The sequence below is a fragment of the Chiloscyllium plagiosum genome, unplaced genomic scaffold (genome assembly GCF_037043375.1).
Source record: "Chiloscyllium plagiosum isolate Xiang-an unplaced genomic scaffold, Cpla_swu_hap1 HiC_scaffold_37, whole genome shotgun sequence".
Classification (NCBI taxonomy): domain Eukaryota; kingdom Metazoa; phylum Chordata; class Chondrichthyes; order Orectolobiformes; family Hemiscylliidae; genus Chiloscyllium; species Chiloscyllium plagiosum.
The window spans coordinates 12,742,834-12,765,759 of NW_028270175.1; the positions used below are offsets into that span (position 1 = coordinate 12,742,834).

General features: G+C 40.1%; 1 protein-coding gene across 4 annotated transcripts in view; it reads left to right on the forward strand.

Moving 5' to 3' along the window:
• acot7 (acyl-CoA thioesterase 7) overlaps window positions 1-22,926 on the forward strand; it is a 284,291-nt gene that overhangs the window by 246,564 nt on the left and 14,801 nt on the right. For all 4 annotated transcript variants that reach the window (XM_043676080.2, XM_087980341.1, XM_043676081.2 and 1 more), the window contains one exon: window positions 6,395-6,579. In XM_043676080.2, coding sequence (XP_043532015.1) covers window positions 6,395-6,579 — 185 coding nt within the window. The remainder of the gene's footprint in view (window positions 1-6,394; window positions 6,580-22,926) is intronic.

The following is a 22,926-nucleotide window of genomic DNA, read 5'->3' on the forward strand; positions in this document are numbered from 1 at the left end:
ATTTTTCCTAGTGCTCACTGACAGATCACCTGAATTTCTGAATTCAAATTCATTACTTGCCATGCTGGGTTTGAACTCTGACCTTGAAGTCCTAATCCTTGATTATTCCACATAGCTTCTCCCTCCCCCAGTCAACTCAAAATGATGTTGCTAGTGTGTTCTACTGTGTTACATTTGTGTTTTCTCCAGTAGTTCTTGCTGACTGAAAGTGTTAATTAGGAAAGCTATTACTGTCAATAAAAAGATTCTGCATTTACTTCCCATGTTTTATTGACATTAACGTCATTTCAGTACCAATCTTGACTGATACACTGCTGTAGAAGCATGAGAGAATTAGCAATAACGATCTTCACTGCCAGCGCTATATGTGAACATATGTCACAAAATCATGGCAGTGGTATTGTAGCTCTTTCTCTGAGCTATACTCACCATGGATCAGTTAGTAGCTCTCTTATCTCTGAGTTGGAAGTTTGAGAGTTCAACTGTTCCACTTTCAAACAAAATTCATGCCGATATCCCAATATAGTACCAGTGGAGTGAAGCATTATCAGAAGTGCCATATTTCAGATGAGATGTTATGCCAATGCCCTTTGCACCCACTTAAATGGCCCAGAACATATCATGGCTCTATGGCAAAAAAAGAGCTGAAGAATTCTCCCTAGTGACCAATGTTTATCATTTAACAACATGACTAAAACAGATTAAGTAATCATTATCTCCTTGCTGTATGAGAGATTTTGGAAAATTGCTGGTTGTCCTTCCTACATTTCATCAGTGGACTCCAAATCAAAAGCACTTTATTGGGTGTGAAGTGACTTGGAACATACTGAAGTGATGAAAGACACTATATTAATTCTTTCACCTTTCTCAATGGTAAGCCTTTGCAATTTTACCTCAAAACTGCAAAGGACATATGTTCAAATAGTTGTATTTGTGGAGCACTCAACGAGGAGGTTGAAGGTGGTGGCTTTTGATCCTTTAGATACTGAGATTGGTACCATTTCCACTACCTCCAGTGGGATGCCATCACCAAAAATGTCTCGTCTCCCCTTCCTTTTCAAAATTCTGCAGGGACCATTCCCTCCAGGACACCCTAGTCCAATTCTCCTCCCCTCCCAACACTTCCCCACACTCCACGACACCTTCCCATGTAAACATAGAGGGTGCAACAGTTGCATGTTGTGTGCACCCACTTACTTCCTCCCTGGTACTCACACTGTCATCTTCTCTATATTGGGAAAATGAAAAGCAGACTGGGTGACCACTTTGCTGAACACCTACACTCTGTCCTTAAAAATGACCCCAAGCTCACCCTTGACTTTCACTTCAAAACACCATGTTTCCATGCTGACATTTCTGACCAAGGCCTACTGCAGTGCTCCAGCAAGGCCCAATACTGGCTGTTGGAACAATAACTCATCTTCTACCTGGGCACCTTATAGGAGAAAGTGAGGACTGCAGATGCTGGAGATCAGAGCTGAAAATGTGTTGTTGGAAAAGCGCAGCAGGTCAGGCAGCATCCAAGGAGCAGGAGAATCGACGTTTTGGGCATGAGCCCTTTGCCTTTCGGACTCAACATTGGGCTTTTCAGAGCATGAACACCCTGTCCCTCATTCATTCCATCTCTCTTGCTCATTCCCTTCATCCACACCCCTAGGCCCTGTCTTGTATAGACTGCACCCAGCACACAGTCATGCATTTACACTGCCCATTAGCATACCACCTAGTTATAATCTGTTTCTCGGCTTATCATCAGCAATCCCTTTGTTTGCCTATCCTCCCTGTCTCCCTTGCTCTCTTTCTCTGTCTGTCTCTTTCACTCCTGATGAAAGATCACTGATTCGAAATGTTAACTCTGTTTTCTTTCTACAGAAAGATTTATAGAATCCCTACAGTGCAGAAACAGTCCGTTTGGCCCAACAAGTCCACACCGACCCGCCGAAGAGTATCCCATCCAGAGATATACCCCTACCCTATTACTTTACTTTTCTCCTGCACCTAACCTATATATCTCTGAACTAGGGGCAATTTAGCTTGGCCGCTTCACCTAACTTGCACATCTTTTGGGCTGTGAAGAGCACCTGGAGGAAATCCACACAGACACGAAAAGAATGTGCAAACTACACACACACAGTTGCCTGAGGCTGGAATTGAACTCAGGTCCCTGGTGCTGTGAGGCAATAGTGCTAACCACTGAGACACCGTGCTGCCCATAAACTACCCATAAGATGTTGCCAGACCTGCTGTATTTCTTCAGATCTTTGTTTTTATTTCATATTTCCAGCATCCATAACACATTCATGTTTCTTTGTGTTTATAGCTTTTGACCCTGATCTTGAAGTCCAAATTCTGGTGGTTCATTTTCTTTCTTTGCTCTCAGTCTCATCAGTTTCTTGCTGTTACCTTTTGTTCCTCAAAACCTTAGTTTCATGTTGGTGCTTTCCTGCCCTTTATATAGTATGTTGCAAACTGTGGGATTTGCGTATAATTAATATCATGTTTTTTATAAGTTTGGGCTTCTGGTTTCTGAGCTAGTAACCAGTGAGTTTCTGTGTATCTGAACTTAATAGTTAACTTGTAAGTATTTCTGTAGCCACGGTGATTTCTTTTAAAACAGTTTTGAATGGATGTACTTTTGTGCACCAAGAATTGATTTTTGTTTATTTTAGATTGCTTTTGTGACCCAGCAAGGAAAGCAACGAGTCTTCAAGATTTGTTAGAGTCTTCTGAAACTTTTTTAAACTTAGAGATGGAGACTTTTAGTTTCTCTTTTATTTGGGCAGTCCTGTGAAGCACTTGGAATAGGATAGTTGTATAGACCAGGGCTCCTGAGAATGGGATGATATGTACTGTACTAGTTTACCTTGAAATGAAGAATTGGTGTCTGTCCCAGATTGGAAGAGTTGGAATAAAACCCTGAAGAGAATACTTAAAGCCAAATACATTTAAATTGAGGTATATGATAGTTTCTTCTTGGAGGTCGAATTTAAAATTTACAATTGCAAGTGACTTGAACCAACTGAGGTGTTCAATTCAAGGTATATGAATATTGTATTAGATAATTGTACTAGGGGTGTGTTTTGGGTACTATAAAAATATTTTTTCTAATTTATTAAAGAATGTTTTAGGTGTGATGAGATTATACCCTTACTCTGTGTTTAAAAATCATTGAATTTATATTATAGGTGGACAGTTTGTTTATTCTATTCTGCTATTATTTCTTTTAAAATAAATTCATGTTAAAGTCAAAATGCAGCAATATATGCTTATGTTTCCGTGAGAGACTACTTTGTTAAAACCAAAACAAATCCAAATGTCATCTATCAAGCTAGGTTTCTGCCTGGGGTGAGCGAGGGTAAACACTGGCATTGAAAACAAAGTGGTAAGGTGTTAAAGGCTGCACTGAAATAGTAGACCATGAACAGGATACATAGATCAAACAATATTGTCCTAATCCTGAAAGTAAGTAAAATCCTTGCTGCAAAATATGATGGATAATCTGTAATTCACTGATCCATGGTGTATCCACTGATGTAAGAGATACTTTGTTTTGGATGTAAAATAAACTTGTATAAAATATGATCAATGCATAACCTTTACAACACTTCTCAGCTCTGCTTTCATTGCTGTTCCTATGGAGGCTTCCTAAGCATGAATTTTGAATTAAAATTCTTGATCAGTTCACCCAGCTTTGACTGAAATTATTCCTTTGGCCTGTTCCCATGAGTCTGCTGCTTCATTGATTGCTTTGCATCTTTAAGAGTTTTATTGATTGTTGTCTCAGGACATTGTCAAATTCTGAAAATGTTGTTACTGGGAGTGAGCACAATGCCAGAAAACCTAGCAACTATTGTATGGCTCATTAATTCAGCGACTGATTTCTGTGATTCACCAACAGCATGTGGGTGCATGCAACTCTCTAGGGTTTGTTATTGAATTATTTGAGTAGTTTGAGAATTCTGTCAACCAAGATAACAAGGCATCAAGAGTTTAAGCTGAAAAGAGGTAGATATAGGTGGAATGCATTGCTTCACTGAAAGGTTAAGTGATTATTGGAACTGTTTATTGAGGGAGGTTGTAGTGGCTAGAAGTTTAAATATCTTCAAGGTGAAATTAGATAAATACTGTGCAGAGAAATAGTTTATTGGCTTTCACAGCCAAATCTACTCCTTTGCTCTCTTCCTACGGGGATGGGACTGGGAGTTGGGGAGTTGTTTTTCACGAAAGAATGATCAAGAACAGTCAGTCCTGGTTGATCTCCTCCACCCCACCCCATCCAGAGAGGAGCCACAATTTATTGTGTTTATCCTAGAATCACTCAACAGGTCAGCACACAAACTGGAAAAGTTTGGACAATGCACTTAGGAAAATATATGTTTTAAAGCTATAATGTTTCACTTTATCTGTTGATCTCTATAACAGGACTTACACTCCATGATACTTCACCCTTTCTGACATAATCTTGATGAATTATGTTTCTATAATTCTAGATTTTCATGCAGAATATTGATAATCTACTATTATGCTGAGTCATTTCTTATCTATTTTAAAGTAGCAGATAATAATCTTTGGTTTTGATTAATCTCTTAGTGGAATTACATCTGGTATGACACACTGGACACAGTATTTAATTTCATTCAGTGGTAAGTGATTGAATGTGTAACAGCATGAGAGACATGATTTCCCCAGAGGTAAGGGAAGAGGTCTACAATTAAGATTCAGATACAAATTGAATATTTTGCATGAAGAGTAGTATTTGTGTCACCTTCGTTCGGCACTCTGTTGCCTCTGAGCCAGAAGTTTGTGTTCAAGTCCCAGTTCAGGGCTTAAGCACATAAACGATGCATAAACAGACAGACTTTTAACCAGTAAAGGATCAAGGGTAATAGAGAAAAGGTTAGAAAGTGAAGTTGAGGATTATCAGATCAGCCATGATCTCATTGAATAGTGAAGAAGGCTCGATAAACAAGCATGATGCCATAAGACCATACTCATATGAACACAAGTAGGTCCATCAAGCCTACTCCAATATTCAGTGAGATCCTGGCTGATCTAGTAGTCCTCAACTTCATTTTCCTACCTTTTCTTCATTACCCTTGATTCCTTGCTGGTTACAAATCTGTCTGTCTCAGCCTTGAATATACGTAAAGCTTATACAACTCTCGATGGCTCAGTGGTTAGCACAGCTGCCTCACAGCACCAGGGCCCCAGGTTCAATTCCAGCCTTGGGCGACTGTCTGTGTGGAGTTTGCACGTTCTCCCTGTGTCTGCGTGGGTTTCCTCCAGATGCTCCGGTTTTCTCCCATAGTCCAAACCTGTGCAGGTCAGGTGAATTGGCCATGTTAAATTGCCCATTGTGTTAGGTCATTAGTCAGAGGGAAATGGGTCTGGGTGGGTTACTCTTCGGAGAGTTGGTGTGGACTAGTTGTGCCAAAGGGCCTGTTTCACACTGTAGGGAAGCTAATCTAATGTAAAAAAAACTCCCTGAGATAAAGAATTCCACAATTTCACTACCCTCTAAGAAAAGAAATTCCTCATCACCTCTGTCATAACTGAGTCACCCTTTAATTTGAGATTATGCCCTCTGGTCCTAGACTCGCCCACAAAGAAAAACAATCTCCCATCATCGACTCTGTCAAGCTCTCCCTAAGAATTTTATGTTTCAGTAAGTGTTGCCTCTCATTCCTTTAAATCCAGTAAATACAGGTGCATATCTTCTCATTAGAAAATCACTTTCAAATTCCATTCCCAGAATCAACATAATGAAGCTTATCTGGGCTCCCCACAATGCCAGTATATCTTTTGTTAGATAAGGGATCCAAAACTGTTCATAGTGTTCTCGATGTGGTTAGACTAGTATCTTCTCTAATTTTAGCAAGACTTCTGTTTTTATAGACCTACTTTTGTACACTATTCTCTTTAAAATAAAGGCTAATATTCCATTTATCTTCTGTATTAACTGCTGAACCTGTATGCAAGTTTTTTGTGCCTTATGCACAAGAACCCTAAAATGTTTCTGTACTGCTGCTTTCTGCAGTCTCTCTCCATTTAAATAATATTCAGCTCCTCTTCAGTGGAGTAAAGAGCTTGCTAATTGTCAGAGATACCATTGTTAAATTGAGGCCACCTTCACTGGTTCAAGTAGATTTGAGAAGTTTTTGAAGACGAATGGCAAGCTCTTTCAATATCTTGATCAATCTTCAGTCATCAGTCTGCAGTGTGTGAAATGTTACCATCAAAAGAATTGCACTTTGGCAAGAATTTGTTGGCTTTCAGTTGTTTTGGGATATTATGAGTGTGCAAAATGCTCAATGAACACAAATTCTCTTTCCAGTCATTTCTCTGATTACAGGAGTTAATGTCTTTTTCTAACCACAATTAATTCCCTTTACAGGATCTGTAATGACTGTTTCTGGTCGAATGACGTTTACAAGTAACAAATCTATGGAGATTGAAGTTTTTGTGGATGTTGACCATGTCATGGAAAGTCCAAAAGGAAAGGCTCCTGCTGTTACTGCATTCTTTACTTATGTTTCCTTGGACAAAGAAGGAAAAGCACTTCCTATTCCTATGTTGAAGGTGAGAGAACACATTCATTAGTGTAACCAGTTTTAATCTGTCTGTTGGAATTCTGTTTCTACATTGTAGAAGAGTTGAGGAATAATGTTGTGTTTTATGTACAGCAAAATGTATTTGGTCATTTCATAAATAGAAGGTTTTGCTCAATTTGGACCAGCATGGCTGGGATTGAGTAACTGGCTTTTATGTTAACAGAGCTCATCCAAGTCAAATGGAAAAGTGCCATAATTGTCCTTGTGCCTGTTGTAAGAGTTTGAAAGAGTTCATGCTGAGGAATGCATTCAGCACTGCCCAATATGATGATGACAAAAGAATTTGTTCGGGGGGGTGTGGGCGGTGGGGTGGGGGTCAGCTTTGGACCTCAAAGGAGTAAGACCTAATATTGAAATCTCCCTCACAGTCTCAGCAACAATGCTTATCATATCAATCTCACTTGTACCTAGTTGCTATCTTGTGCTAGAGTATGTCTTACTTAAGACAATAGCCTCTTGTTAGACTGTCCAGATTAGACCAAACAGGTCCTATAGATCCCTACCCGGAGAAAGGATGGTGGTAACAAATCCACCAGATGGATCTTACACCATGGAGGACTGTGGTGTGGACTCAGCTTAAAACAGTATCTGAGTTAGGGAAGGTGAAAACTGCCAGAATGTACTGATGTCCATCCAGGTGAAGGCTGCTGGTAGGTAGACACCAAGAGGAAGATTAGCTTTATGCACCAGCTGCAGTGAAATTATGAACCTGTTCAGGAAACAGAATATCTTCAAAGTGCAGTTGATTCATACCCTTGTTCTTCATCTGGGCTTGTAGATGATGGATGACCACTCATAAGAGCACAATAGCACTCAGATACAATATTGAAGGTCTTTAGAATATTATCTCCAAAATACTCAGTATCTTGAGGAAAAGTAATATCTGTATAGATCTAATGTTCTTCTTACCATTTTTTCTTAATGTCATTGCCAGCCTGGCTGATGTATGACTGTAGCTCAAGTCTAGTGAGCTTTGAACAGCAAACGGAAAAGTGCTGGAAAGGCAAAAAAGAAACAATATGATTTGTTTTGTTGGAGATCAAAGCCTTTTATTGATTCCTCTATCTTTTCCTGATTGTATAAACTGCTTTGGACTGAAATTGTTAGGAAATGCTTTTCTTGACAGAGCACAATATAGTATGTGCAATCAATCAATGCCTACTGGGGAAGATGAGCAGAAGTGATTTTGTTTATGTCCTAGAAAGGAACAATAAAAATCACCAGAATTTTCCTGTGAAAGGAATACTTTAAATTTTCAGCTACAGTAAGTTTGGTAAATATCATTAGCAAGCCCAATACTGTAGATTTCGATAATAATTGAGGATCCTTATATACAAATGAAAAGTTTGGAATAAGGTGGGGGGGGGGGGGAAGTGCACAGGCAAAAATGAAGACAATAGTGTGGCTGTGCTGGCAGCAATGTATAGTATACTTGTACCTGCTTTAGGGGAATCGACACAAGTCTGGATGCGTCAATATGCAAATAAACCTCTCTTCCCATAGTTCTTACAAAATGATTGATCGAGACAAAAGACAAACCTCAAATCCGGAAAATACAAGTTCGAGTCTCATAAATAATGGAATTACACAACAAGCAAATAAGCATCCAAAAAGGAAAAATAAGCCAGCATTTCCATTGCAACTTCAATCAGTTTCTAGAGATTCAACAAAGGATCACACCTGCTGCTTTTCCCAATCTTTCCCTTTCAATCATTGACATACATTGCATTAAAAATTATTTTTGTTTTTACTTTAGAATCATAGGTAATGAGGAATTAATCCTGGATGTCGGAAATTTAGGACTGCATTAGTTAAGGATTTATTTTGGTCATTGGATATCAGATTAGTATGGTTAAGAGTCTCCAAAACAAATGACAGACAAGATCCTTACAGATAGACTTCTAATTACCTGATATGGAATGCACACTGTTTCTATGTAGGGTTACTCCCAACTGACCTTTTAATAATTTAAACACAGCAACCAGCTTCAGCTGTATAGCTAGGAACGACTACAGAGTACTGGACACTGTCCCCTGCTTCAAGTGAATGGCACAGATAATTTTCAGGGGAAAAGATGAAGGAGACAGGGACAGAAAATATTCATAGAGTTGAGTGAAGGAAGGTGCAAGAAGGCTTGTTTGAGGCATGCACTTTGAAGTTGTGTCAAATGACCTGTGCTGCTTAAATCCTACATAATTCTAACTTGCCCAATTAAAATGCTACCCACTTAAAACCTTGGTTGCATGTTACTTCTTAAGTGAATCATTAGGAGTCCAGCTTCTACTAACACGTTGGATCCTCCGTTTTACATTAGTCATCTAGCTTGGCTGTCAATTAGCAACAATCTTATTATGGTTGGGTCTAAGTCCACATCAGGTGTGCCATCGTAGTGGCAACTTGGACCTAAGTGGTAAGTAATTTATATCAGAGTTACAGATTTTACTTCAGAACATACATAAAATTATTTGTGAATGAGGGAATAGTCATTCTGTTGTATGTACATGTAGCCATAATAAACCATAGTTTGCACGGGGCAATGAGGCATTTTTATTTGTTAGTGAAAAGGATAAGTAGTCATTGTTCAAGAGACACTCTGCATCAAAAATGACTGACCATGAATCTTTCCTGCTGTTACTGCCTACCATGGGCATGCTGGAAGCATTAACCGGTTGATCAGTAACCTGTTTGGACACATCAAGAATCCTTTTTCCATGACCAACAAATCCTGGAGTATGACTTAGATCTGGATCTTCTGGCTCAGAGGTAGGGACTCCATCTACTGAATCACAAAACCTCCCCTGATATTTAAAAATTTATTTACAATCACACATAGTGAGTCAGCTATTACAAGGGGGCATAGCTTTAAATTAAGGGGTAATAGGTAGGATAGGACAGATGTTAGGGGTAGATTTTTTACTCAGCGAGTCGTGAGTTCATGGAATGCCCTGCCAGTAGCAGTGGTGGACTCTCCCTCTTTATGGGCATTTAAACGGGCATTGGATAGGCATATGGAGGATAGTGGGCTAGTGTAGGTTAGGTGGGCTTGGATCGGCGCAACATCGAGAGCCATAGGGCCTGTACTGCGCTGTATTTTTCTATGTTCTATTTTTCTATGTTCTATAGTTCTGAGGAACGTTAACTCTGATTTCTCTTCACAGATGCTGCCTGACCTGCTGAGCCTTTCCAGCAATTTCAGTTTTTGTTTCTGATTTAGTGTCCGCAGGGTTCTTTCAGTTTTCATTTTATTTACAATTCCTGTTGAATATTGATATCATCTGTTTTTAGAGGTTTTAGGCTATTTCCTTTAGTGAGAGAGGTAGGGTAGGACTCCAGAAAATTTGTAAATCTGAGATTTACAGACGTGATTGGTGACGACTTTATATCGCTGCTGTGACTTGAAAATGTAAAGATGCGCTGTCTGCATCATATGCGGTATTATTTTACTGATGTTCTGCACAAGAACAGACCATCTCTAAAATAATGCTGAGCTAAACAGCAAGTCCATCAGTTTTGTGTCTGACAAACAGTTCATTGCTGCTCATAACCAACTATTCGGGCATAAAAAAGCAGTTTGACAGAGGTATTGGATGCGATTCTGATCTTTGGGGGTAACTTGAGTAAGGTGAAACTTCTACCCTGTCCCAGCATTAATGCAGTGCACTATAAGATATGACAAGAGATGTTTAAATGGCGGCTCCCCAAAAGTGTCATCAGAACTCCCACAGTTACATCAGATGGATGGGGAATGTCAGGAATCAGCAATGCCCCAAGTGAAGAAAATCCTTGCCAGGTGTCACTACTTGAATTTTGCATCCATATTCATAATGATGTGGCCTAATTTTGACTGGGATCATGGAGGAGAATCTAGCCCTCTTCATCCAAACTTTTCACCAGTGCTCACAGGGCTATAGTTGCGTATAGATATTCTACAGACTGGATGAAACCCACTACCCGCCTTTACATGGTCCTGTATATTTGTGTTTCCCCACCTCAACACCCCTGCAGAGGCACTGATTTTCAAATACTACACTCTATTTCAGAATATTCTGAACCATATTTTTCTGAGAACCAAAGGTAATTTTTGATACATTTGAAATCAAGGAAAAGTAGAGAGTAATTGTAAAAAGCAAAATACTTCCATCAGATATAGAGCTAACATATAGTTCAAAGTTTACCCACAGCTCATTAGCTTATATTTATCAGAAGAATAGGTTGTACATTGACTACTTCTTCTGAGGCTGACTTCAACTGGTTCCCAATTACTGATTCAAGCCTGAAAGGTAGATGTAATTCTGGCATTGATGTCAGGTAGCAATGTAGGGAGGTGGCATGAGACAAGACGCCATAAAGTTACTGTCTATTAGCAAGGAATTATGGTGAAGTTAATGGAACTGATTTTTTGACAGATGAAAATATGGTTCTGGAGTCACAAAGGAACATTTCACTATACTGTCTATTTGTTGGTGCATACCATTTGTCGCAGTAGCCGCATCTTACGTCACACACTTTATCCCCTTATTCCTTCCTGCAACTCGTGTCTGATATATCACCAGTATTGCTCACCGTTTCCAAGCAGAGGAGGGCAAGTGATGCAGCCTGATTTTATTCAAGATCTAAGCCCACTGTCACATTTTATTTGTTCTTTCATCTTAAAATGCTGTCTGTGCTGTCTGTTTTGCTTTTGATCTGAGCTTATTATTCTCCAAGCTGTAACCTTGGCCTTCAGGGAACAAGTGGTATTTGTAGCTTAAGCAAAAAGAACGAAATGGGAAAAAAGACATATTTGATGGTTGGAGAGAAATTGAGTCGTTATTGATGTCCTAAAATAAGAACATAACCTTGCTCATTGGCTATAAATAGCACTGAGGCCTTTCCAATGTATGTAAGTATCATTGCTGCCTCTGTATCTTATATAAATAGCACTTTAACCAGACACTTTTCTTTAAACTGACTTCAGGTGACATTGAGGATGTTTTTGAGGCTATTTTTAAATCTATCTCCACCATGAAAGACTGAGATGGGGAGGGTAGAAGCTAAGTAGGACTTTTGCTGCTCATTCCCAGGGTATGTTGTTTTGTTGTTATATATTAGGCTTTTTTTTACATCATTATCATTTACCAAGTGTCCATTATTAGCTCCTGAGCTGAACTCTTGATGCTAATCTATTTTCAAATGTTGCTTCGTCAACATCAGAAACCTTTTCCCAGAACTGGTTTGGAGGTAAAGTACAAAAGTTAACAAAATATCATCGGCACCTGGAGTGAAAAGATGAACAACTTTGAGGAGACCTTTCCTTCTAACTGCAGCAGCCAGCCCACAAGAGCTTTACTTTTTTTGAGAACAATCCCATCTTCTTGATAGCCTAGTTTTAAAGAATATAAACCTTAATATTTCTGGAGGTTGGCCCCTCACAGCAACCATCACTACCCATCACGCTAGTCTGTCTCCCTGCCAGGAGACAGAATACATACGCAGGATTTGGGGGTTGTTTGTATGACTGCTGTGGGTGCATCAGTAATGATAGTGGGGCACTACCTAGCTAATTTAAACTGGGATGTAGTTACCCCCACCAACAAATAATTGAAGAATGGAAGGGAAGAGTTAAAACCATGAGCAATATGCAAACCATTTTGGGCCAATTTCAAAAATTGTAGGTGCCGTCTTTGTCGATGGGTGTTCTTGGGTCTTTTCAGGGCTTCAGTGAATCACGGAACAGCTTTTAAAAAAAACATTACTGTATAGTGTGAAAAAGATCAGTACCTGGAGACTTTGCTTAAAATTCTGATCTCCAAGGCACAAATTTCCCTTTGCTCCTCTTGGGCCAAAGGATTGCCTCGGTTGTATTGTGGGGGAAGTGGGTACTGCAGATACTGGAGATCAGAGTCAAGATTAGAGTGGTGCTGGAAATGCACAGCAGGTCTGGCAGCATCCGAGGAGCAGGAAAATTGACGTTTTGGGCCAGGAATCATGGCATTTGCCTAAAACATTAATTTTCCTGCTCCTTGGATGCTGCCTGACCTGCTGGGCTTTACCTGCACCACTCTAATCTGGGATGTATTGTGTGCTGATGATATGAAATTGTATTGTATACCGTATCATCAGTGGTAGAAATTACAATGCCATTTTCTTCCACTTTGGACACAAGGTAACTGGATTTTTGTTTTCAATTCACTGAGACAATTTCATGCATGCCAAATGTTTTGACAATATTTTCTGCTTTTGCAAGGTGCGATCACATTTCCCAATGGTCCTCAAATCAAAAGACAAACTTTCATAGTTCAAAGCCAATCAGTTACTTTTTGAAGTGTCATTTTCTAGGCTGATGCAGATGTTTGTTTATTCACTTATGCCAAGATCAAATTTGGTTAAAGGCCAGATAATTCATTTTGGTGGTGTTGAATGGAACTTGACAAAGACACTGGGAGAATTCATTTACCTTGACAGATATTTTTGTATCCACCAGAATGGACAGATAGAGCTTTGATTCAATATGTCATGTAGAAGACACGCCTCTGACAATGCAGCATTCCTTCACTGCAGTGATGTGCCATAGCAGGTTATGATTCAGGGTGTGCTTGAATCCACAATTTTCTAGAGATAATATTTTCTCAATTAAAACAAACTGACAGACATCTACAACCAATTGCACTTTTCAAATGTAGGCTCAATTTGCATCGATCATTTATCAACAGTTTATATTCTATTAGCCATAATTTGTAATCTAATTCCATCTTTTATATGTTACATTTAATAAATCATTTCTTTCTTGAAGATCATCCATGATCTCGCTCAATCCACAGATTTTATGAATAATCTAAATTGAAGTCTTACCATTGCTTTTAATAAACCATTTCTATAATTCCAAGTGAATGAGATAAGCGAAAGCACATTCCTTTTATACACTCAAAATGTATAAATAATCACACTCACAGACAAAACGGAGGCCACTGGATATTCATGGATGCCATTACTACATGACAGCCCTGTGGATGTCTTGGAAAGACTGAAGTTAAAATATAAGTTTTTCCATTTCTTTCAGTTGAGAGAATATCCACAATGAAAGCCTGAGAAGAGAAGATTTTTAAATATTTTAGGAAGAATGAATTATTTATTGCAAATCAGGCTTAGCAGCTGGCAGAAAGAAGCACTGAGGTATTCCCCAAGTGCTCCTAAGTGCTGTAATTCTAAAAGACAGCAGTGTTTGTTCCAGCAGAGTGTGAGAAACAGGCAAAATTACACTGTGCTGCAACACGGACACTTTCCAGCCTGAAACTGGAGGCCTGGCTGCTTAATTTTCTCTCACTGTTGTCAGGCATAGATGATAAATAGCACTGAGTGTAGAGTTATATGATAGACATAGGATAGGAGGACATTAGGATTGGTTTTTAATTTGGGGTCAGGTACATATGCCTCGCACTGCAGCACAATTTTCAGATGTAAATGCCTTAATGAAGGTGAGCCCGACTTTAATGATCCTGATATTATCAAAATTTGGGAGCAGCCTGCTCAAATGACTCCATAGAGGCCAGTATCCTGTTGCCAAGTCACTCTTTACTTACACATGGAGAGTCCTTGGCACTGATCCAACTCCCTTAGAGCCAGCTTGCAGAGTGAACGGATGTCTGACACTCTTGTTTCTATCCTGGGCCCACTGATTGGGGCTGTTAATCCGGTTCAGTCAGGGAACTCATTCTACGAGGTCCACCTGGCTGACAAAGATCAGTACAGTACAGGAACAGGAAGGAACACCTTCCAAGCCTGTGCGAACACATTTTGCCTTTCCATATTAAAATTGTCTTCACTTACAGAATCCATATCCCTCTGTTCACTTCCTATTCATCTGTTCGTCCAGTTGTTTCTTGAATGCTGCTATTGTGTCTGCTTCCTCCAACACACCGACCAGGCCTCCCAGTCACCACCCATTTCAATTCCCCCAACCATTCCGTTTCCGACATGACCATCCTTGGCCTCCTCCATTGCCTCCATTGCCAAAAAACAGTGCAAATTGGAGGAACAACATCTCATCTTCCACCTGGGCAGCCTACAGCCTGGAGGACTCAACATTGAGTTCTCCAATTTCAAATAACCTCCCTTCCCATCCCCCGAGTTCCTTCCCGGCCCGTTCTCCTCCCTTTCACTGCTCCCTGCCACCAATAGGATTCATTCCTCCCACTGACCAACCAGGTCATACCCTCTACCTGTCTTCACCTATCCCCATTTCATCACCCTGACCCGTGACCCCCTTCATCTGCAGCTCCCCCCCCCCCACAGCCACTCCCAGTCCTGAAGAAGGGTTACATCCAAAACGCCGACATCTGCACCTCTTGATGCTGCCTGACTTGCTGTGTTCTTCCAGCCTCCTGCTTGTCTACTTTAGATCGAGCATCTGCAGTTTTTTTTGTCTCCACCACCTCCTCTGGCAGCATGTTCCAGGAACTCACCATCCCTTATGTGAAAAAACTTGGCACATCACTTTTAAATATTCCCCACCCCGTACCTTGAACCTGTGTCCCCTAGTAATTGCCCCCTCCACTCTGGGCAAAAGCCTCAAACTTTCCACTCTCCACACCATTCACAATCTTATAGACTTCTGTCAGGTTGCCCCTCATTCTCATATGTTCCAGTAAAAAGAAGCCCAGTCTATCCAACCTTTCTTCAAAGTTAAAATCCCCCATACCAGGCAACATCCTGGTAAACCTTTTCTGTATCCTCTCCAAAGCCTTCCCATCATTCTGGTTGTGTGGTGACCAGAACTGTATGCAGTATTCCCAATGTGGCCTAACTGAAGGTCTATAAAGCTGCAGCATAACATTCCTATCCTTATACTCTTAACCTCGTTACAATCACTATACTCTTCCCCCTCTTAGTCCAACGACATAGGCCTGCTCCTGCTGGGGCATTTTAAACCAGGTCAGGCTTCTCCAACACTGCCTTCAGATATAGACGGCATGTTATGCACAGTAGCTTACCTCTTGTATCCAGACCATCTTGGAAGAAATTCATTCTCTTCTTCAGGCAGCAAAGGTGTCAAGGTGGTGACATCCATTATATCTTTCTCACATTCTGAGGTCTCTTCAATGCTTGATGAGTGGGAGAACCCACAGGTTCTGACAGCTTTTCCAACTTCTGAGGAACCAGGCACATTTTGCTTCTGTCCTGTTTGCGAGTTTGCAGCTTTCATATGGTCCACATGCTTGTTAAGGACTGTCACATCTACCCGAACTTTACACATCACTCGTCCTGACCTCATGTTGACCATACCTCTTATACATGCAGTGCCATTCCTGTAGTTCATACACACAATATCATCCCCAGAGGTAAACTGCTTCTCTCGCTTAGCGGAGTCTTGGGTACAACATTGGTGTTACTGGTGCTGTTTCACCTTCTCCTGAACCCCCAAGCTCGGGGAAGGTCATACTTAACCTGGTATGGAGTCTTCTCCCCATTAGCAACTGCTGGAGCTATCCCTGTAGTTGCGAGTCGTGGTCCTATAATCAAATAGGAACTGGTACAGTTTGGAATCTAGTGAAGCTGTAGGCTTTTTTTTCCATTGGATGATGGATGGTATGGAGCTCTCCTTGTATATTGAATGCCATTTGACTTTAGGAAATACTCAAATTCCCTGCTCTTAAATGATGGCCTTTTATCTGTGACCCACAGTTCTGGGAGTCCATGTTTGCCATTTTTCTATCATCACCTCCATGTTTGACAATTGAGCTGTATGCACGTCCAGCTGTGAGCTTCCACAATGACTAAGAATGTTGAGCTGATTAAAGGACCTGCATTGTCAACATGTAACCGAATCCAGGGTTTACCCAGCCATTCCCACGAATATGGGTAACTGCTGGCAGTAATTTTTGTCCTTGTTGGCACTCTAGGCACTGCCCCACCAACACGGCTATGTCTGCGTCCAATCCTGGCCATTAGACATAACCTCTCACCAACATCTTCATTTCAGAAACCTCTAATGGATCAGGTTGTTGGTTTGCTAGCTGAGCTGGTAGGTTTGTTTTCAGGCATTTTGTCACCATGCTAAATAACATCACCAGTGAGCCTCCGGTGAAGCATTGGTGCTCTGTCCCACTTGCTTCGGATGTGTCTTGGTTTGTGGTGGTGGGTGAAAGCATTTCCGGTTCTGTTTCTGAGAGGTTGGTAAATGAGATCCATGTTAATGGAGTTCCGGCTTGAATGCCAGGCTTCTAGGAATCCCTGCGCGTGTCTTTGTTTGGCCTGTCCCAGGATGGATGTATTGTCCCAGTCGAACTGGAGTCCCTCTTTGTCTGTGTGTTTGGAATACAGTGATAATTGGTCATGTGGTTTGGCAGCTCGTTGGTGCTCATGTATCCTGGTGGCTAGTTTCCTGCCGGTTTGTCCAATGTAATGTTTGTTGCACTTCTTGGAGGATAATTTGTATCTTATGTTTGTTATTCTGGCTGTGGATATGGGGTCCTTTAGTTGTTCGAGTGGGTTTGTGGGCTACCATGAATCCTAGGGGCCGAAGTAGTCTGGTGGATGACAAAAGATTACCACTAAACTACTCCAGCCCCTAGGCATCATGGTAGCCCACAAACCTACTACCACACTGAACCAACTACTGATTAATTTAAAGGACACCGTACCCGTAGCCAGAACAACGAATGTAATATACAAAATACCCTTCAAGGACTGTAACAAACATTATGTTGGGCAAGCCAGCAGGAGACTAGCTACCAGGATACATGAGCACCAACTAGCCGCCAAAAGACATGACCAGTTATCATTGGTATCCATACACACAGGGGAAAAGAGACACCAATTCAACTGGGACAATACATCCATCCTGGGATAGGCCAAACAAACGCACGAGAATTCCGTGAGGCCTCGTATTCAAACCGGAACTCCATTAATAAACATGTAGATTTCGATCCCATTTACCAATGTCTCAGAAACAACCGGAAATGATATCACCCACCACAACAAACCAAGACACATACATAGCAAGTAGGACAGAACACAAGCACTTCTTCAGAGGCTCACTGGTAATGTTACCTAGCTTGGTGATGAAAATGTCTGAAAACAAGCCCACCAGTTCAGCGAGCAAATGAGCAAACTGATCCACAACCTGAGCTACAAATCTTATCCAAGATCTCAAACCCCTGATGGAATTCAGTGAGTATCTGGCAGCAACGTTTGCTCGCGACAGTCACTGTTGCTCCCCATAATAGTATGCTGACAATGACATGGTCTCTCTGGGTCCATGGCCCTTTGGTTTCTCCATCACCACCACTTGTTTCAGCTTTGCCAGCACCAGACCTTTCTGTATCCAAAGTCTAATATTGTCAGCTGTGACTGGAAGTGTGTCCAGAAAATCAAAAATCATTATGGACTCTTCCAGTGGCTCTTCCACCGGTAATGTATCAGCCAGTGGGAGGTGGCTCAATGCATCCGCTTTTGCTACTTGGCCTTCCAGATGGCGTTCCAACTTGTAATTATATGCACTTAGTATTAGAGCACACTGCTGAATTTGACCCGAAGCTATGGATGGCACGACCATGTCCTCTTTAAATAGACCTAGCTGTCATTTTTGTAAATTGAGAAATTTAGCAGAAAGGCCAAGGTTCAGAAGACTTAATAAAAGAGTGAAGTGGAACTGAGATGCATCAAGAAACCTTGATACCTGACAACAACATGGATTTGCATTATGCAATGTAGAGGAGTGAAGGAAGACTGAGGATGGTGAGGACATGTTAAGGTCATAACAATAAATAAGTCAGGGTAGGAAATGATGCAATGAATTTTCATTTTGATACAGTGAGGTTTTTGGATACAGACATGAGTCAACAAAAATATGACTGCTTTTTAAGAAAATCTAGTATCTACTTTGATTAGGAATTAGTCCCTCTCAGTTATATACTTTATTGCCTGATCAGTTGGAGTGGTTCCTTTACATGTGTTGTAAGTACCTCATTTTTAAATTTTCTCTGTTCCACTGTGATGCAAATTTAACTATCCCAATTGAGATTGATGTGTCCTCAACAACTATGTTTAAGTCAGCTTCTTAGAAGAAATTTGACATTTCTTGGCATGTACTCAGTAACCTTAATAACGACATAGGAATTGCACACTGTAAAATATATTCAGTAATTACACATTTTCAACAGTAATCACAGGATTCAAATTCAATATGTTGAGAGTGTATGAAAACTGAAAAATGTGTTGCTGGAAAAGCGCAGCAGGCAGGCTGCATCCAAGGAGCAGGGGAATCAATGTTTCGGGCATAAGCCCTTCTTCATTGGATGAAAAGCCTTGCGTTTCTGATGCTTTTAACCTTGAGATTGTTGGGAGCCATATGTATTCTCTGAGTTGGCCACTTTAAAAAAATCTTCTGACGTTGTGGCTATTGTCCTGCAGAACTGATACTATTATATGTCAACACCCAGATTTATAGTAGCATTCTTGTACTAATTGCATTAAAGTTGAATAAAGTAGTTTGAAAAACCATTACTTCTTTATTGCCAGTTTTCTCTTTCTATTCTCCATTCTCTATTTTAACTACATTGTCTTATTTTTCACCTTCTTTGATAACTTCTTGGCTTAGAGAAGCATATTTGTTTCCTGTGTTGCTTCAATCCATTATGGAGCTAAGTCCATTTTGTTCATCAGTGTTCTCGGATGGCCTGAAAGCTTCTCTGCAAGCTCCTTGCTAAATGGAAGCAGCTTATTGAAAATATTGTTAAGAAGGACTTTGTCAAATGACCCGGAGATAGAGCACCAGCAATGTGCGTACGACAGAAAGAGTTATCATGATGGGCAGCAATCCAATGGGAAGCCTCATTACAGTTCTACAGATTCAAGTTTGAAATGTAAGATTTCCTGTTGACATGAACTGTAGATTCTAACAACACAAAGATAGCAGCTGTGAGACACAAAGGTGTCACATCAGTGCTGTAACAGGTGCTGTTTTAAGGCTGAGGCTATATTGTGGCTGCTTGCTATGATGGCTGCTCAATGTCACAAAAAATCTATTCAAAGAAACAGGAAATAGAATTCAAATACTCATGAAGAATAAATGTAATTTTCTCTTAAACAGTATTCAAAATTTTGAGTATAAATGATCATGAAAATTATAGTGAGCATAACAACAAGTAGCAAACTAAAAACAATTCCACAACCTTGTCCTCGATTATCTTTGTAAACAGGACACAATAAATAAAGATGATAAAATACTTTAATTTCAAAATCAGTTTGAAAAAAATATCTTCAAGTCTGCTGCTTTACTTCTATTGCAAAGATTTTGATAACAATATTTCTTCAGGACGTCATTTGCTGAATTTTGCATCTGCCTTACAATGTTCTCTGTTTGTTGTAAAAAGTGCAGCATGCACATCAGTGTGGAGTTCACTGATAAAGAATTTTTTTATTACTGGCTAAACATTGTGGGTTGCAGTTAAGAGTCACCAGCAGGTCCTCCTCGCCCTAGAAATTACAGTGTGGGATTACAGTGCACATTTGATAAATCTTTACCGTTTTGGAGAGGTTAATACATTTATTTTAAGCAGCTTAATGTCATCCATAAGTGACAGAGTTTTGTGCTAACATATTAAATATTCATATGTTGTTATGCTCACTGTAATTTTCATGGCCATTTATACTCAGAATTTTGAATAATGTTTAAGAGAAAATTACAATTATTCTCAATGAGTACTTGAATTCTATTTTCTGTTTCTATGAACAGATGTTTTGTGGCATCAGTGTAAGTGACATTTATAAATTGAAGCACTTCCTGATGGTGGGTTCTGAAGTGTTTTGGTGCAGGGTGAGGGCTCAGTTCCCACACTGCACCCAGAATGTGCTGAACACTCTGCCGGTTTGCAAAGGTAAAGGTACAATCAAGTTCTCATGCAAACTCATTAGCAATGTAAAATATCATTTGAATCAATACAATCAAGGGGTGCACTGAGTTTGTGACTTGAACATCGCAGAGTAATGAGAGAAATGAGCCATTTTTCAACAGCTAATTTAATACCCTTTCCCTTTCTCATTCAAGGTGCAACCCCACTGTTTTTCTTTTGAACTTGTTTAAAAATTTCTTAAACAATTATATGGTCACACAGTGCCCAATAAATATAACTGACCATCTATGCTTGTGCTAATACAACCTTGAATGCTAGCAAAAATCTTGGTCACGTAAATGAATGACCAAACAGCACTTGAAGGATCCTTTGCTGAAAGGAGTGTGCAAAAAATGGAACAGGTATCAAGACCAGATCAAACTTTGCTATCAGTCCCAGGGATTACCAACAGAAAGTTCTTTCAAGTTAAATGCCATCAATTCAGCCAGAAGGAATATGGGTGTTCACCTACTCCTCACTCCATAGGTGATGCCATCGCTCTCCACACTGATTCCACCCCCCATAACCCACTCCACTCCTCTCCCAGGACTTGACCTGAAGACTGCTGGAAAAGCTCAACAGGCCTAGCAGCATCTGGGAAGAGAAATCTAGCATTTTGGGTCTGGTGATCCTTCCGCAAAACATCAGAACATTCGGTTTTCGTTAACCTGAACATATTAATTTCATATAAATGTTTGCACCAGGAGAACTTTAACACACGCTTGTAAGTTCTCATACACTGATATGAGTGGTATGCTAAGATTTCTATGATCCTGCGGGAGACAGTTTCCAAATATTCTTCCCTATTCCCAGCACCTGATTTAAAGATGCCATATCATTGATACAGTTCTCCAGAAAAATTGAAGTCACCATAGTCCCATTTTATAATTATTGAGCGAGAACTGGGTGTGGTTTAACCTGAGGGTCATCAGATCCCAGGCAAGGGGAAAGATTGAGATGGTGGGACCTTAATGGTACAGGAATTCAATGTGTGCAGTTGGTGTCAGTCAGCATCAGGGACTAGCTGTCCAGCCAACTGGGCTAACCAAGTTCTCTGGTACATACAGGGTCATGGACCCTAGAGGCATCCCAGCTGAGCTCAACCATTTCCTCACCCATTGTCCATATATATCCTAACAGAGTGGATGTGATTTGAAGCAGAAATCTTGCCTAACTATTGCCCTCAGTTTTAGACCCTCAACGTGCTGGGATTGTCATAACTTGATCAACTTGAAAGCATATTAGAACGCACCAGCTGATTCATCAAGGAACCTATATCCATTTTAAAACAGAAACCTGAAGTTCATACAATTATATAATTCAGAAGGAGGCCATTCATTCCATTGTGCTTGTACCACTTCATTCAAAAAATTGCCCAATTAGTCCCTGTCCCCTGCTCTTTCTTTGTCATCCTTCGAGAAATTCCAACCAGAAATGTCAATGTGACATAGTCTTTGTTCTAAATCATAACATCTGCCATGAAATTGAAATAATAATTTACCCTTTTATCTTGTTGGGCTGATAAAATCCTGATATATCGGATATCAATGTTGTCTCAGACAGCACCAGCTAGAATGTAAAACAAAGTGTGGCAATCCACAAATAAAGTTATTTGAATGGGCAGTGGAAGATGTTCAGTAACTGAACATACATAGATTATTTATCAGAATTTCAATGCAGCTTGATAAAACTGAACTCAGCTGCCTGGTCTGCCAGTGTCATGGTATCTATTACTGTGTCAGGTAATAGTCCTGATCACTCGCCTTCAGCAATTTAATTGTATGAAGCATAAAGTTAATTGAAAATTTAAAATAACTGAGATCAGATAATTGGTCCCCTTGATTTACAAAAATGTGGAGTTATGTTCATTATAAAACGTCATCTACTACAGTCAATTAGCTGTACAATAATTGATTAAGCTGTTATTAGTTAATAACAGCAAAGTTCATTGTAACATCATTGATGGCCTGGTAAATTAAAGTGTTGCATTGTGCAATTCAGGCATACCTCAAGTCTCTCTTTAGTCAGCAAACTACTCAGAGTTAGTTGATCTGAACTAAAGGAGTAATTGAGCCCCCATGACTCAATGTCAGGGTGAGAGGAAACATGTGTCTCTTCTAATCATTATTCATTCAATCCTTCCGGATAGTGCACAGGAAACTTAAACATCAGATGAAAATGTTTAAGTAGTCTTCTGTTGTTCACTGTCTGGGCCTACTGTGGAATAATAACAAAATTAATGAAATTGGAAACAGGAAAATTTGGGGATGGGCACTACTGGTGTTTATGATAAAGACCAAACTAGCAACTTTAAATACATAAATCTAATAAAGAGTTGAGAATAAACATTTTTATTCAGAGACTGGTTAGAATGTGGAATTTGCTACTGTAAGGAGCAACTGAAGTGAATAGCATAAACATTTTTGTTTTGATATGTTGGTTTG